At 40.1% G+C, this 17,759-nt stretch overlaps 1 protein-coding gene across 2 annotated transcripts in view; it reads left to right on the plus strand.

The window, feature by feature from the left end:
* The window catches only part of VPS8 (VPS8 subunit of CORVET complex), a 457,588-nt gene that overhangs the window by 290,675 nt on the left and 149,154 nt on the right, over nucleotides 1-17,759 (plus strand). For both annotated transcript variants that reach the window (XM_068245033.1, XM_068245032.1), the window contains exon 42: nucleotides 13,190-13,270. In XM_068245033.1, coding sequence (XP_068101134.1) covers nucleotides 13,190-13,270 — 81 coding nt within the window. The remainder of the gene's footprint in view (nucleotides 1-13,189; nucleotides 13,271-17,759) is intronic.

Consider the following 17,759-nt stretch of genomic DNA (forward strand, 5'->3'; position numbering starts at 1 on the left):
CCCTGTGTGCAATACAAAGGTCAATCCTGCATCAACAAAAATTTTATGCAAGGATTGTACCTACAAAGTAATGAAACAAGAATCTGCCTCTCAGAGAGATATTCAGGCTCTGAGGCAAGATCTAAAAGACACACTTAAAGAATTTAAAGCTAGTGCAACTCCTTCCAAAAATGACACACCAGCTGAAGATTCGGATCAGGTCACTCATATTAAAGTACCTGAAGCTGTTACGCATAAGAAAGCTACTACTAAAACTAATAAACCAATTATCCTATCAGAGGAGGAAGAAATTAGCGATAATGATGACGTTTCGGCAAGTTCTGTTAAAGCACAGGAAATGGAAAATAAACCCTCTAAGTTTAAATTTCCTGTGGCTGAAACTAAAATGCTATTAACAGCAATATATGAAGATTTAAATTTAAATAAAGCAAGTACTGAACCTACTTCTCTACATGATAAATTATATGAAGGTATGGAAAATCCGCAAGAGTAGAATTTTCCAGTACATCAGACAACAAAAAATTTAATTTCAAGTCAATGGAAAAATCCAGACAAAAAATTATTTATGTCCAGAGGATTCAAGAGACATTTTCCCTTTTCAGATGAGGACTGTAAAATGTGGGACAAGAGCCCTAAACTAGACTCGGCATTTTCACAAGTTAATAAGGATGATGAACTGGCATTTGAAGATCTTGGTCACTTAAAAGATCAATCAGATAAAAAGATTGAATATGCATTAAAAAGGTTGTGGCCTGCAATTTGTGCCAACTTTAGGCCTTCAGCGGCAACAACCTGTGTAGCAAGAATGCTCGCGCTATGGATGCAACAATTAGAAGATAATATCAATAAGGGTGCACCTAAAGACCAGATCATTAGTTCAATGACTGTGATGCATAAGGCAATTGCCTATATAATTGATGCTGCGTCAGAATCTATAAGACTGACAGCTAAGGCAGCAGGGATTTCTAATGTAGCCAGAAGAAATCTGTGGATTAAGACCTGGCATGGTAGCATGGCTTCAAAAAATAGAGTTTGTGCCATTCCGGTAGTAGGGGACACTCTCTTTGGGCCAGAGTTGGATGAGGTTCTTGAAAGAACCGCCAATAAGAAAAAATCATTTCCGAAAAAGAGGCAGTTTAAAACTGGGAAAAGGTTTTTTCGTCAGAACAGACAGACAGACAAACCTGAAATGCAAAACAAAAGAAGAAATTGGTCCTTCAATAAAGATCAAAAAAAGCCTGGACCAAGTTTTAAAACTCCGTACACGCAAAATAAACAATGACACGCTAAAAGTGGGAGGAAGATTGGGCTATTTCCTTCCACATTGGAAGCAGATAACAAAAAGCCTGTTTATCATAGATCTAATAAAGAGGGGTTATCATATAGCTTTCAACACAAGACCTCCAAAAAAGTTTGTGATAACCAAGAAATTACTGTTGCCTCAACATCAGGAGGCATTTAAGGAGATCATCACAGATATGCTACAAAGGCAGGTGGTATCAGTAGTTCCAGTGATGCAAAGAGGCAAAGGCTTCTACTCAAAAGTATTCCTGGTTCAGAAACCGTCAGGGAAATACAGAATAATTCTCAATTTAAAACCAATCAATCCATACATAAGATACGAAAAGTTTCGGATGGAATCCATTTATTCCATAAAGAATCTACTGATACCAGATGGCTTTATGGCAAGTGTAGATCTGCAAGACGCTTACTGGCACATACCAATAGAACTAAATTCACAAAAGTTTCTGAGGTTTGCAGTGCAGATGGAAAAGGAGGTTCAGCATTTACAATTTCGCTGCCTCCCATTTGGCATAACATCGGCCCCCAGAATCTTCACGAAAGTGATGGGAGAACTAATTGCAGCAATACACAAAAGAGGAATTATTGTAATTCCTTACCTAGACGACCTACTAATTCTAGCAAAAACATTAGAAGAACTAGAGGAACACAAACGGATTGTACTAGTGCAGTTACAAGAGGCAGGCTGGATTGTGAGCAGGGAGAAGTCGCAGCTTACTCCAACTCAGGAAATTTTATTCCTGGGGTTTGTAATAGACTCAGTGAAACAGAAAATTTTTCTTCCACAAGAAAAATAACAAAAGATTGTATCCGAAGTGAGTACATTTTGTGCACACCAATCAGTGACAATCAGACAAATTATGCAACTCCTTGGCCTGCTGTCTTCAGCAGCGCCAGCAATCCAGTGGGCGCTGAAACATACCAGGATTTTGCAGTCATGGATGTTAACCCAATGGGACAAGCATCAAGAGACACTAGACAGCAAAGTGACAGTGGATTCCCAAATGAAGGCCAGTTTGGAGTGGTGGCAAACATTGCAGCATCTCACCCAGGGCAGACTATGGTCGTTACCTATCCAAAAGATCCTAACGACAGACGCAAGTCTGTCAGGATGGGGAGCCCACGTGGACACTTTTCAGGTTCAGGGCGTATGGAGTCAAACGATGGAAGAACACTCATCAAACTTCAGGGAACTGATGGCAGTGAAGATGGCTCTAATCAGCACGATACATATTCTAAAGTCATCTCATGTTCAGATTCAGTCAGACAACTCGACGGTTGTCTCGTATCTGAATCGCCAGGGGGGCACGAGATCCAAAAGATTGCTATTCCTAACTATGGAGATCCTGGATATAGCAGAACTCGAGTTACTATCCCTAACGGCAGTACACTTGAAAGGGGAATTAAACGTTCTGGCGGATCAATTGAGCAGGGTACAGACCTCAAATACAGAATGGTCCCTCAACCAAAATTTATTTCAGACAATAGTGAGCAATTGGGGACAACCACAAATAGATTTATTTGCGAACAAGGCCAACAGAAAGTGCGAACAGTTTTATTCCCTCAATGTCATGGACAGTCCATTAGCGATCGATGCTCTGGCGCAGAACTGGAATCAGAGTTTACTGTATGCATTCCCGCCGTTAAATTTGATTTTCCTAGTACTTCAAAAATTAATGAAATCACAATGCCAAATGATACTAATTGCTCCGAATTGGCCCAAGAGGGCCTGGTATCCGCTTCTCCTCTCAATGTTAACGAAGCAACCATGGGAAATACCGTTATCAGAAAATATGATACAGGTACAAGACCAGGCTGTGACCAATATAGGAACATGGAAACTTACAGCGTGGTATCTGAGAGGGCAGTCCTTGAAAGTAAGGGATTGTCTTCAAGAGTAGTGAATACTCTGTTAAAGAGTAGGAAAGAGAATACTCGTTTAATATACCAGAAGTACTGGAAAACTTTTATTTTATGGTTAGAGAACTCAAACTTCCAATCAACAGAAATGGCGACAATTTTAGAATTTCTGCAAGAGGGAGTAGAGAAAGGACTGGCCTTAAGCACAATTAAGATCCAGATATCCGCTTTATCAGTTTATTTAGATAAGAAATTAGCATTAGACCCTCTAATTATTCGATTTGTCAAATCTGTGGAAAGGAATAGACCAGTAAGGGTCAAACAGTTCCCAAAGTGGAATCTATCTTTAGTCTTGCAGGCATTGACATCTGATGAATTTGATGAGGATTCTCTGAGGATGTGTACTCTGAAAACAGTATTTCTAGTAGCGATTACGTCTGCCAGACGAATTAGTGAACTACACGCACTATCATGTAAAGAACGATACTGCTCTTTCTTTGACGATCGCGTTGTTCTTAGAACAAGCCCGGAATTCCTGCCAAAGGTGGGAGACATGTTCCACAGAACACAAGAGATAATACTACCTTCTTTCTGCAGAGACCCAAAAACGGAAAAAGAAAGTAAACAGCATAAATTAGATGTTAGAGAAAATCTAATGTCTTACCTAGAAAAAGTGAAAGAGTTCAGAAAATCAGAGTCGTTATTCATCAACTATACAGGTAAATCCAAAGGATTAAAAACATCCACAAAGACCATTGCCAAATGGATAACGGATTGCATCATACAAGCATACAGCATTATGGGTAAGGATCCTCCAGAAAACTTAAGGGCCCATTCCACCAGGGCAGCCGCAACTACGTGGGCTTACAGGGCAGGTACATCACTGTTGAATATCTGCAAGGCGGCGACCTGGAAGAATCTGGGAACATTCATGAGGCACTATCGATTGGACCGAATAACAGAGTCCGATCAAGATTTCGGAAGTACTGTCTTAAAGGCAGTTAGCCCACCCTGAGGTTAGTGATTGATTTCTTGCTTATCATCTCAATGTATACCTGTCCTGGAGTGTTACTGGAAAAACCAGGAGTTAGCTCACCTGGTAACGACATTTTAAGTAACACTCCAGGACAGGTGGGGGTACCCACCCCCATATATATCAATTATTGCATGATATACATGTTATGTTATATGTATGTAAATGTAATATAGTAGGGTTATGTTGAGTATATTGTTCCTGTTCCTTTATATTATACTGCCTGACCCTTGGTCCTTGTTTGATTTATAGAGAGGCTGAAGGATATTTCCTGTTCCTGGGAGGAGCCAAGTCTCAATGTATACCTGTCCTGGAGTGTTACTTAAAATGTCGTTACCAGGTGAGCTAACTCCTGGTTTCCTTTTAAAATAATTCCAGTTGCCTGACTCTCCTGTTGATTCTGTGTCTCTAATACTTTTAGCCACAGCCCCTCAACAAGCATACAGATCAGGTGCTCTGACTGAAGTCAGACTGGATTAGCTGCATGCTTGTTTCAGGTGTGTGATTCAGCCACTACTGCAACTGCAGAGATCAGCAGAGTAGTCAGGCAGCCGGTATTGCTTAAAAGGAAACATCCATATCCCGCTCTGTTAAAGTGAACCTCCGGACTAAAAATCTACTCAGCAGAACTGAAAAGGCTTGGTGTTTCTTTAACAGTTTCACAGCATCAGAACTTTGTTTTTCTTACCAAAGCATAATTTTTAGCTGCATTTTTAGCTAAGCTCCACCCATCAAAGAAAAAAAGCCCGGGCTTTTTTTCCCTGATGCTGTGCAGAGCATGATGGGATTTCCTATGTTGTTATTCACGTTGCCTAGCAACTGGGAGAGGTGATCAGGACACAAGACAGTTGGAACTGTGTCTCATGCTCCCTGTCACCTCCTTTCAACCAAAAAGATGGCGGCCATCATGAAATCAAACATTTGCCTGTTCTTTTAAAACAGTGTGGGTAAGAGATTATATTACCTATCTATTTTAATTAACATAACTAATGTAACTTAATGACAGTATGTTTGTTTAGGCTGGAGTTCCTCTTTAAGGTTTCCTTTAAGGGCTCTGCCTCTGACACAAGAGACACGGGTTTGAATTTTAGCTCTTGTTAAGTAAGCTAGCACCTATTCAGTAGGAGACCTTGGGCAAGACTCCCTAACACTGCTACTACCTATAGAGCGTGCCCTCGTGCCTGTAGCTCTGGTGCTTTGAGTCCGCCAGGAGAAAAGCTCAATATAAATGTTCTATTTTACTATTAGGTCCTGAACTTCCACCTCACCATTAGGGGTTTTCTGTGGAACTTGTGTTGGAAAAAATGTTGTTCATATAGCACAACATTAAAACCAATGAAGTCAATAACATTAATTTTCTTATTTGAATGCCACCTTTCATGTGGTGTGCTATATTTAGCAGGAAATTAACAGTCAGTTCTCCATGTTTTGGAAGATTAAGGTCAGAACATGTCTAAAATGGCAGGTCTTCTGGGGTGTTACCAGAATGTACTGGTTAGTATCTACAAAATGTTGTCCAGGAAAGGATAACTGAAGAGCCAACTCAGGGTTGTGGGCACTAGGGATACTTAATATGATGCAAATAGTTCCAAGTTGATGCAAGATTATGCAAATTATGCATGCAAATTTAGGCAGCTTTTAAATGAACCAAATAAGTTCAAATTTAGCAAAACAATTTTTTTTGCTAAATTTGAACTTATTTGGTTCATTTATAAACTGCATGAATTTACATACAGAATTTGCATAATGCTGCATCAACTCAGGACTATTTGCATCTCATTGACCATCCCTAGTAGGCCCTGAAGGCACAGTGAATCTCATTGATGGGTAGTTTAGTCTATTCCTTTTGGTCTAACACCACAGAAGAGCTATTGCATCACAAATTTCTGAAAAAAATTAGAGGAACTTTAGTGACATATAGTAGAATGTAGTAAAACATTTTTACATTAATTATCCTGGTTTCCGCAGAAACACTTCTTATATCTATATATTGCTGTACGTTGGTACGTAATCCAGCCCTCCCAATGATGTCACAGCCTTCTTCTCCTAGTGCATTCCGGGAGAGCGGGTATTATTTCTACTGACTTCAGAACACACAGTAAACAATCAGTCTGAAGTGATGCACCTACCAACTGTAAAGATGTTGTTATTTTAAATTTCAGAATGTAAATCAGGGTGAGGAAAAATTGTATAACGGGCAAACACTGACTTAATTATTTATAAAGTAATATTGTATCATTACAGCTTGCTCAGTATGGGCCTGTGTAGCCACAGGCTAGTCAGAGTGCCCATGCTTATCCATGTGCAGCACCGAATGAGCTTACAATGGACATGAGAGTCAGGACTGGTATGTGAAGCAGTAGATGAAGGTGGCCTGTTTTTGGGGAGGGATTTTTAGCCTCCAAATTTCCAGATCTTAATCTAATTGAGCATCTGTGGGTTATGCTGAAAAAAAAAATCCAGTCCATGGAGACCCCACCACGCAGCTTATAAAACATAAAGGACCTGCTACTGATTTCCTGTCGCCAGGTACTACAGGACACCTTCAGAGTCTTAAGGCTCATACACACATCAGACTATAGTCTTTGGAAAATGAAAGATCACAGACCAATCTTACCACCCTTCATGTAGTATGAGAGCCATACTCTACACAGTCTTTTCTACGGAGCTGAACTCCACATCAGAAAAAAATCTTTGCAAGATGCTGCACACACAGATGCTGTACAGACACAAAAGATCAGTATCTGCAAAAGATCTGTTCCTGCCAAAAATCGATTCCTGCAAATTGCAATGATAGTCTATGAGATCTGCAGATCATCATACACACATGATTTAACTGACATTCATCTGCAGATCAAGCAATCATCCGCAGATCTGAAAATCCATCCTGGTGAATCTGATCTGCAGATGAATGTCAGTTAAATCATGTGTGTATGATGATCTGCAGATATCATAGACTATCATTGCAATTTGCAGGAATGGATTTTTGGCAGGAACAGATCTTTTGCAGATACTGATCTTTTGTGTCTGTACAGCATCTGTGTGTGCAGCATCTTGCAATGATTTTTTTCTGATGTGGAGTTCAGCTCCATAGAAAAGACTGTGTAGAGTATGGCTCTCATACTACATGAAGGGTGGTAAGATTGGTCTGTGATCTTTCATTTTCCAAAGACTATAGTCTGATGTGTGTATGCACCTTAAAGGACTTACGAGGTGAAAATAAACTTCTGAGAAAAACAATTATATCTATCCTACTTCTCCTAAAAATGACGTTTTTAGATATCCCACAGTTTTATTTTATATTTAAACCTAGTTTTTAAGTTTTTACTGTTTCATTGTCTCTGCTCAATGACACCTTTATTGAAGTATGCTAGAGCTCAAATCTATGAATTATTGACCCTTTTTATCTCTTTTCTGCTCTTAAAAGCCATTTACTGACAGAAAAATGTTTTATGGTTGTAATTACTTATCAGTGAGGGTTATGCTATAGTCTGACCCAGTCCGACCCGGTCCCGACCCAGACAGAAATTGTCACTTGCATACTTGATGTTTAACTTTTTCAGGCAGAGAAAGAAAAAAAGGAACACAGCATAGTTATTTGTGTGCTAGGCACTGTATATACACATGTCTATCTCATCATGTCACATGTCACCTCGTAAGTCCTTTAAGCCTTGACAAATTAGAGTTGTTTTGGAAGCGCAAAGGGGACCTGCGCAATATTTGGCGGGCGAATTAAATGTTTTTACTGACCAGTGTATGTTTACTTTTTATTTGAGGTGCTTTAGCAGAACCATTTGTACAAAATTTTAATGTGTGGACATGTGTTTTCTTTATAGATGTTTCTTGGCTTTCCAACTTGTTCCTACATGTGTTTTGATAACGCTGACTTTGAATAGAAAGACTTGTAAATCACCAATTATACAGCATAAGCCTCAGTGCAGCCTTACTGCAGCCAGGATAGCTCATTAACTGGTCTTGTCGTGATGTGAATTTCTCTTTGTATCACACTGTCTTTTTGCAGCTTTGCTTTTCAAATTAAGTCTCTGGCATCCATCACAGTGTGGGCTTCTTGTGATATTGCTTCCTTGGGGCCACTGGTGAATGTTGTAAAATAATGTTATCAGCAGTCTCCAGTATAGCGAAGACTGTGATGCAACTTTTGCCCTACTTGTGTAGTTTTTAATTGACTTTGGTGCATGAAATCTTTCAGATATGTATGTATGCCTTGAGGCCTGAAATCTCATGGTTTCAGCACCAGTTTCTTACCATAATTGCATATCAGCAATTTAGACATAGGTTGGTTACTGTTATCAGCGCAATAGTAATGTTGGAACTTGGGCCTGGTGCACACCAAAAAACGCTAGCAGATCCGCAAAATGCTAGCACATTTTGAAACGCTTTTTCTTCTTTTTCTGTAGCGTTTCACCTAGCATTTTGCGGTTTTGTGAAGCCTTTTTGGTGTAGTAGATTTCAGATATTGTTACAGTAAAGCTATTACTGAACAGCTTCTGTAACAAAAACGCCTGCAAAACCGCTCTGAACTGACATTTTTCAGAGCGGTTTGCGGTTTTCCTATACTTAACATTGAGGCAGAAACGCATCCACAATCCAAAAAATGCCTCACCCCGGGAGTATGCGTTTCTGCAAAACGCCTCCCGCTCTGGTGTGAACCACCCCATTGAGATACATTGACCAAACGTATCCGCAGCTGTAAGCGGCTGCAGAAATGCTGAAAAAGCCGCTCGGTGTGCACCAGCCCTTAGAGTATGATTATTCAGTAGTTGTGATTTTTGATTTAAACTTGTTGTTCAAAGTTAATATAAGATTTTTAGGTTTGTGGTTAAACCTTAGCAATAGAACTAGAAAAGGATTACCAGGATTAGCATTTGCAGTATGTCTATGTCTAGGTCATTTTCATAAATACAAATTCAGATCATTGTTTCAACGTGAAATAAAATAGGTGCAGGAGCTGCATTACAGACATGTTAATGGCAGCACATGACCACAGCACAGCTCCTTTAAAGAGAGACTGGAGCGAATAAAAATTGCTATTTTTACCTCGTAGTTCACTTCAGTAGTCTCAGTAGAGGTAAACCGCCTCTCCTCGTGGGAAAACAAGGACTTTATACCCCCTAAATCCCCGGGGGAAAATCAGGGGAGTGCTACCTAAAAGAGGCAGAGCTTTCTGCTGCAGCTCTGCCTCTAATGAAGTCAATCGCCGCTGATTGCCACCTCTCCCCACCCCTCTCGCGCTTCCTTCACAGAGAGGGGCGGGGAGAGGCGGAGATCCGCACGGCGATTGACGTCAGTAGAGGCAGAGCTACAGCTCAAAGCTCTGCCTCCCCGGCAGCAAAATTAACAACTTTGAAAGTCGTGGATGTTTGTTCCTGGATTTGGGGGGTACAAAAGCCCTTGTTTTGCTGCGGGGATGCGGCGGTTTACCTCTACTGAGGCTCCTGAAGCGAAGTACCAGGTAAAAATAGCCATTTTTATTCGCTTCAAAGACTCTTTAAGGCTGAGTTTCCACTTAGGAGCTTTTTCTCATTTTTTTAAAAATGAAAAATATTTAGAGTGCATGCTTACAATAGCAAATGGACTAGTTGCGTGCATGAAAAAAGGGCGCCAGAAAAAAAGGGTCCAGCTAGATAACAAAATGGTACAGGTGGATAACGAAATCTCAATAACGATAAACTTTAACGAAATTGGTTAACGATAAATACGGTTTCAAAAACTTCAACAATACAGCTTAACCTAACTCTACTCTCACACAGGACCTTCCCCTTGTGGTGCCTCAAACTAACCACTCTCCTGGTGGTGCCTAACCCTAACAACTCCTCCCCCCCCCCCCCCGGTGGTACCTAACCCAAACCACCCTGCTGGTGGTGCCTAACCCTAACCACTCCCCCTGCAGAAACACCCTTTTACACAAAAAAACAATAATATCTTTAATATCTTTGATAACGTAAAATCTGTACATTCAAATGAAATAATTTGGCAAAATCTATAACGTTGCAAGCTTCTAAAACTATAACATACTTTAAAAACGTGAATGTTCTAATGTTGTTAATGATATTTACTGGGCACCCTTTTTTGCCGCATTAACCACTTAGCAACTTCTGCCACGCTTTTCTACGTCCTTGTTTACAAACACCTATAAACTCATGTAAATATTTGGTTCTGTTTTCTATTTTTAGAAAACTGAGTACATATAGCACCATCTTGTGGCCAAAAAGTAAAACTACTTCCAAATACATCATTATTCACTTACCATAGAAAAATTAAATACATTTTCATTATTTTTGAAACTCCTTCACCCCTTACCCAAAATAAAATATTATCACCATACTTTATACTAGGGACACAATTTAAACATTGTAATAACTGGGACAAATGGGCATATAAAATGTGTCTGTTTTATCTACAATAGCACATTTTATTTTTAAACTACAATGGCTGAAAGCTGAGAAATGGTGATTTTTTGTCATGTTTTTCTTCTTCTTCCCTGTCAAATGCATATAAAACAATATAATTCTTAGCATAAAGTACTGCCCAAAGAAAGCCTAGTTTTCCCCGCAAAAAATAATGTATAGATCATTTCAGTGTGATAATTAGTGATAAAGTTATTACCGAATGAATGGGAAGTGCTTTTGAAGAAGAAAAAACCTGTGGTAGAGAAGTGGTTAATGATCGTTGCATTAGAATCTATGGTGGCACCGTTTTCGTCCACTAGCCCCTGGCGCCCTTTTTTCCTGCTTCTGGACTAGTTTCCATGTGTGAATTTTCATTCATGGCGTGCTGCGTGAAAAAATCGTTTTCTGCATTTTTTTTCTATTATGCACATGTTCGTGTCTGAATCATGCATGACTTCGTATATGTCTTACTTACGTATTGTAAATGTCTTACATACATATTGTATATGTCTTACGTAAATAACAATGGAGGAGGAAATTGTCCAGTATGCTAGCCGCTTCTGATAATTTGCAGAAATTGTGCATATTTTTCTTCCTTTCTGTGTGAAAATTCTGAATTTTCACATGCAAAACAGAAACATATAGTGGAAATTAGGCAAGGTCCTGGGCATGACCCTCCCATATACAACTGCAAACAGCCATACTGCATCATTGAAGGAGAATTGATGGTGGGACTTCTGAAGCTGGGCAGTGTCCCTGCCTACTCCCATTGACTGGCCATTCCTAGCTCCTGATTGCCACTTACTCATAGTGATTATACAGAACCAGGGGATTGGTTACGTTCAATTGCCCTGACTATTTAAAATGATTTTCTTGCCTCTTGATTTTCTTGCTATTTAAAGTTTACCCTCTTATTTTATAGGTAGACCTGCACCTAAAATGATTTAATGAGAAGATCTGGTTTTACTAAATCTAGTGGGTACCACAGGATGCATATGCAAATTAAGGAGTTTTTTGGGGATATGAATGAGCATCTTACTTTTAGCTATATGCTTAATAATTTTTGGGATTTAGTATTTGGGAATTGCCCACTCTCAGGGGGACATTTATCAAGACAAAATATTGGTAGGTTTTTAGAAATCCATGCAGAACTGCCTCAGACATCTTAAGAAATCACTAGATAGTGCAGGTTCCTTCTTAAAGGGACTCCGAGGAGTGCCCGAATTTAAGAGAATACACTTACCTGGGGCTTCTTCCAGCTCACCGCAGGAGGCGAGGTCCTGCAGCGTCCTCCTGGCTCTTCTCATTCAGCATCCGCTGCCCCCCACCATTATCGGCGACACCTGGGCCTGGTGTTGGCCGAGTCTTCCTGGTTATTGACGCAATGCGTCATCACGGCGGCCGGCGTGACAGGTCTGTGCTTGTGTGGAAATCCGCGCATGCGCAGACCTGTCTCGCCGACCACCGTGATGACGCGAAGCGGCCGGCGTGATAACACATTGCATCAATAACCAGGAAGACACAGCCAACACCAGGCCCGGGTGATGCCGATAATGGGGGGTCGGCGGAGGCTGAACGAGAAGAGCCAGGAGGACGCTGTGGGACCTCGCCGCCTACGATGAGCTGGAAGAATCCCCAGGTAAGTGTATTCTTTTAAATTTGGGCACTCCTCAGAGTCCCTTTAAGCTGTTGTAAAATAGGAGGAGTTAGGAAAGTTTCTTAGACCGTGTAATGTCTGATGAAAATTGCTGATGCAGAGGTAACATGTATTGTTATCTCTGTATTGCATCAATACCCAGCCCTGGAAGGGTTAAGCACAGAACGGCTTCACAGGATTCAGCAGGGGGAGGAGCACTTCACAAATCATGTCTAGCCTGCACTGCGCAAGTTGTGTAGAAGTGCTATTAAGCACTTCTTAATCTGTGGCAGTTTAAGAATGCATTTGCACTTTTCTTAACTGTAGTGCAGTTTTAGAAATTCACACTGAACTGTCGCTATTAAGTAGGATTTAGGAATTTTCTTATTATCATGCAGAAATGTTCCCCCTGGTTAGAACTGTTTAAAGGACAACTGTAGGGTGAGGTATAAGGAGGCTGCCATATTTATTCCTCCTTAAGCAATACCAGTTGCCTGGCAGCCCTGCTGATCTCTTTGGCATCAATAGTGTCTGAATAACACCAGAAACAAGCACGCAGCTAATCTTGTCAATTCTGACATTAATGTCGGAAACACCTGATATGCTGCATGCCTGTTCAGGGTCTATGGCTAAAAGTATTAGAGACAGAGGATCAGCAGGACAGCCAGGCAACTGATATTGCACAAAAGGAAAAAAACAAACAAACATGGCAGCCTCCCTACAGTTGTCTTTTAAGAAGAAAAAAAAAACTGTCAGTAGTGCTTTGATAAATCTGGACCAATGTTTATATTTAGTGGGGATTACATCCAGGTACATTTTCAATATTTGGACTGTGCGATTTTCTGCAGAATCCTGCACTATGAACCTTGCTTTTATAATGGAATAGATTGCAATTACGATTTTTTAGGAATATTTGTGCAATATTTATTTGTTTATTTTCTGTTTTAGGATCCTGTGTATGGAAGGGGAAAGCTGGGAGAAATACAAGGCTTGGTTTTAGGAATGCTCGACACATTTAACTATGAGCAGGTAATGGAAGTCCAAGCTATGTATTATTCAACTTTATTTGTAGTGCTACGTACACATTTAACATTTTCCTTGGGTGAAATAATCATTCCTAATTGTTCAGATAGAAATCTAATGTGTACAGTTGTCCCTCGACATTGCTGCCCCCCCTCTGGAGATCTGCAGGACATGTTGCTTTCACCCAATGTCACTTCAAAAGAAGTTCCCATAAGTTGTTGCTGATTTCACATCCTGTTCCCTCCCTTCACTATAGAAGTGAACACGCAGCTTGATCTGATGCTGTCTGTTCAGCAATAATTCCAAAACCACTGCCCAAAACTATCACTAATAACCATTTTGGGTGACTACATTTGCTAGTGCTTAGGTCTTGTAGGTTTAATTATGTAAGCCAAGCTATGCAGGATCAGGACCAACAGTATATTTGTAGTGAACTAAATGTAACCTAAAAGCCTTCTAATGGGAGCACTGCTTGAAGAGACACTGAGGCAAAAAAAAGTATGATATAATGAATTGGTTGTGTAGTACGGATAATTGCTAGAACATTAGTAGCAAAGAAAATATTCTTATATTTTTAGTCATATACTGTTTTTTTTATAACATTGCATCATTCTCTAATATTTGCAGTTTAAACACTACTCAGCATTCTAAATGAATTTACAGAGCAGTCCAGTGAACTTTTGAACTGTCATCAGACAGCAAAAAAGAATATACAGTGACTGACAGTTGAGATAACAAGCTTCAGAAGGCAGAGCTCTCTGCGACTTTGAAAGTCATGGAGCTCAATGGCTCTTTTGCATAGATAACAACTGGAGTTCCTTAACTCTTCCTGTACTGGAAACAATATTAGACTTATGTCTCTGCTCCTAATGTTTTATTTCTTAGCTGTACTACACATACAAATCATTATATCATATATTTTTTTCCACTGCAATGTCTCTTTAATGCTGGGAATACACGGCTCGATTTAGAGCAATTTAGATGGCTCAATTGATAATTTCCGATCTCCCGCCTGATCGTTTCCGGGCTCGATTCTGAACGGGAGACAATGGAAAAAGATAATAAAAACGAGCAAAAGATAAGAGAATCGTGAAAAACGATCAGGTGCGGAATCGAGAGCGAAAATCGAGATGTGTATTCCCAGCATAACACTGCATTGCCTCATTTAAAAAAAGTATTTGCAGGTTATTCCTATTCTTAAATTGAAATCACATGTGCTATGCATCAGTGTACATTTTTGTGCTTGCTACAGATGGTGATCTACATTTGTACATCATGCTGATGATTTTATATGTGAGGAAAGAAGAAGTGGCAGTAGGTGATGTCGCATTTTGAAATGAAAGAATAAAAGCACAGGTGGCAAGCAAAGGAGCTTACCGTATATAAAGCTGAAATGAAGCAAACAACTTATTAAAAGAGCATTGTTGTGTTGCAATGCAATATGGCTATATGATGCTAGTTCTCCTTGTCTCTGAGTAATATTTATTGTACATTTCATGCTAAATGACTCAGCTCAGCTGTAGAGGATGCTGCCTTTAATGGGTGCGGCCATTGTGCGAGTATGGGGATTGTACTTATCTAGACATTGGGTGCTTGACATGGATTTAAAAAGGAACTTTAATCCAGTACTGAACTTTATCCCAATCAGTAGCCAATACCCCCTTTCCCATGAGAAATCTTTACCTTTTCTCGAATAGTGCATTGAGGACATCTGTGTGGCTGATTTTGACCGTTTCCTTTCTGTTAACCCTCCTGGCGGTGTATTAAAAACCGCCAGGGGGCAGCGCAGCAGTTTTAAAAAATGGGGTTTTTTTAATCATGTAGCGAGCCTAGGGCTCGCTACATGATAGCTGCTGTGCAGTGGCATCCCCCCACCTGCTTCGACCGCCTCCGACGATCTGCGATCAGGAAATCCTGTTCAAAGAACGGGATTTCCTGGAGGGCTTCCCCCGTCGCCATGGCAACGGGCGGGATGACGTCACCGACGTCGTGACATCATTGGAAATCCTGATCTACCCCTCAGCGCTGCCTGGCGCTGATAGGCCAGGCTGCGCAAGGGGTCTGAGGGGGGGAGCGGCGAATCGGCGCGGAGCAGCGGCGATCGGTGTGCACATGCAGCTAGCAAAGTGCTAGCTGAGTGTAGCAAAAAAAATTATGCAAATCGGCCCAGCAGGGCCTGAGAAATCCTCCTGCACGGCTTACTACGTTCGGGGTTACCGCCAGGACCCAAAGCAAACTTTTTTTTAGTTCAAAATATTTAGTTGCACCACTCTGACACATACAAAGATAAATAAACACTCCTTCAAGCCTATGAGCATTTCAGTGCATGCTTTTCACCCTTCTCTTTTCACAACTAGGGTTATACAGGTGGCAGCCATTAGCAATTCCTCCTTTGCTGGGCACTATCTACTCCACCAGTTTGCCGGATTTTGTACCGGCAATTTGAAAGGAAGGGAGGGGTTTCTCCAATACATGTAAAAAATTGTATGTTTGGCATCATGCAGCTGAAAACAGGCTGCTATTTATTATTATAATTTAGAAAATAGGTTTTATTTCCGAGATCTTGTATTTTTAATTTGGGTCCACTTTAATATTGTTGCATTCCCAAACACAAAAGAAATGCTCACTCCCAGACAGCACTCTGCCACTTATATAAAGTCCGCAAACTGCCAGTCAGCCAATAAGAAGTGCAAATAAATTACACTTAATCTGCATCTAATGAATTGGTTGTGTACTATGAATAATTACTAGAAGTTTAGCAGCAAAGAAAATATTCTCATATTTTTATTTTCAGGTATATAGTGTGTATATAGTGTGTTTTCTAACATTGCATCATTCTCTAATATGTGCTGATTACACAACACTCTGCATTCAAAATGATTCTTTCAGAGCAGTCTGTGAACGAATGACCTCTCCTCTGGCAGATAAAAAGAAAACTGTTCACTTACAGTTGAGATAATAAAAGTCAGAAGACAGCCCTCTCCACGACTTTGGAAGTCGTAGAGATTAATGTTTTTTTGCATAGAGATAACAACTGGAGTTTCTTAACTCTTCCTGTACTGGAAACAATTACACTGATGTATCTGATCTTAATGTTTTATTTCTTAGCTGTGCTACACATACAAATCATAATATCATAAAAAAAAATTCGCTTCAGTGTCTCTTTAATTAAGCAGAGGTTGAGCAATTCAGCCAAACGTTGGAGAGGGCTTCAGAAGGAGATGCAAATGAAGTTTAAAATATGCAAACACTAGTGCACATGACAGGCGAGGGCCCCGAGCACTGCCACTACTCGGGACCCCCAAACCAGCATGTAACACAATAGGGGAGCGCAGGCGAGCCCCGGAGCTGCCACCAACAGGAACGTTGTTGCATTGTAAAAAATAACGTCTCTTTCCAACTGCCAAGCAAGCAGTATCTCCCTCTGCGCATAGAGCTATCAGAAACAAACATTCTGCAGAGCTACACCTGGCAGAACTAACACCTGTGTTAAATTTCAGAATGTAAATCAGAGAGGAGTTTTTACAATAATTTATAAATCAATATTACAAAAAAAAATTAATTCATTAATTTTATTTTTTGCCAAAGATTCTCTTTATAATGACTTTTCACCTACATTTAAAAATTGCCATACACATAGATCAGTGCTGCACACATCATTTTGTAATTTAATGCTGTCTGAAATGATCTTTTCATTTGAATCTGCAGTCAGTCATGGATTTCCAAAACTGACTGTTAGCACATCTACAGTATAGCTGTTCTATAAAGTATGCAATCTTTAGTGTCCATGAGTTATGATGTACCCTGATGTTTCCATCTCGCTGCATGAGTTATTGGCTGTACTGAGCAAGACCATTTGCGACTCAATTTCAACTGCTAAACTAATCTAGTGATTGGCAGCTGAGTCACTGTATATACTCTCAGCTGACATTTTTTGCTGGAGATACAGTGGAACAGCTATGATTTGTTTGATGAGGAAAAAAAACCACCAAAAACCAAGGAGACCAAGTAGAAATAATGTTTGCCAATAAGCCTTGCAATGAATAAAGCTAAACTGCTTCTTACTTGGCACAAAAGTGGAATTCAATTGTAAGAACAGAGAGGGCAGTTATGTGATGACTAGAAAGGAGTGCATTGATTTGCAGTGGATTGAGATGCATTGGGTGAATTTAATTTTTCCCATTTTTATGAGCTGTGTTTATGGAACCAATTCGCATCTATTTTTTTTTTTTTTTTTTTTAATAATGATCATCAGCAGAGAATATAATTTTCCTCTACTACAGATCACTTAGATAAAGAAATGATGTCCCGCTGCACCGAGGGTGGGTGTAAAAAGTATCTTCCTTTATTTAATACATCAAAAGGCACACAAAAAGGCTGACGCGTATCGGAGCTCTAGAAGGCTCCTTAATCATAGCCAGCATATACAATGTCAGCATGGGTTTAAATAGTCGGGCGCCCGCCCACATCGGGCAGGGCCAGCCCACTTAAAGCA

Source organism: Hyperolius riggenbachi, chromosome 7, assembly GCF_040937935.1.
Source record: "Hyperolius riggenbachi isolate aHypRig1 chromosome 7, aHypRig1.pri, whole genome shotgun sequence".
Taxonomy (NCBI): domain Eukaryota; kingdom Metazoa; phylum Chordata; class Amphibia; order Anura; family Hyperoliidae; genus Hyperolius; species Hyperolius riggenbachi.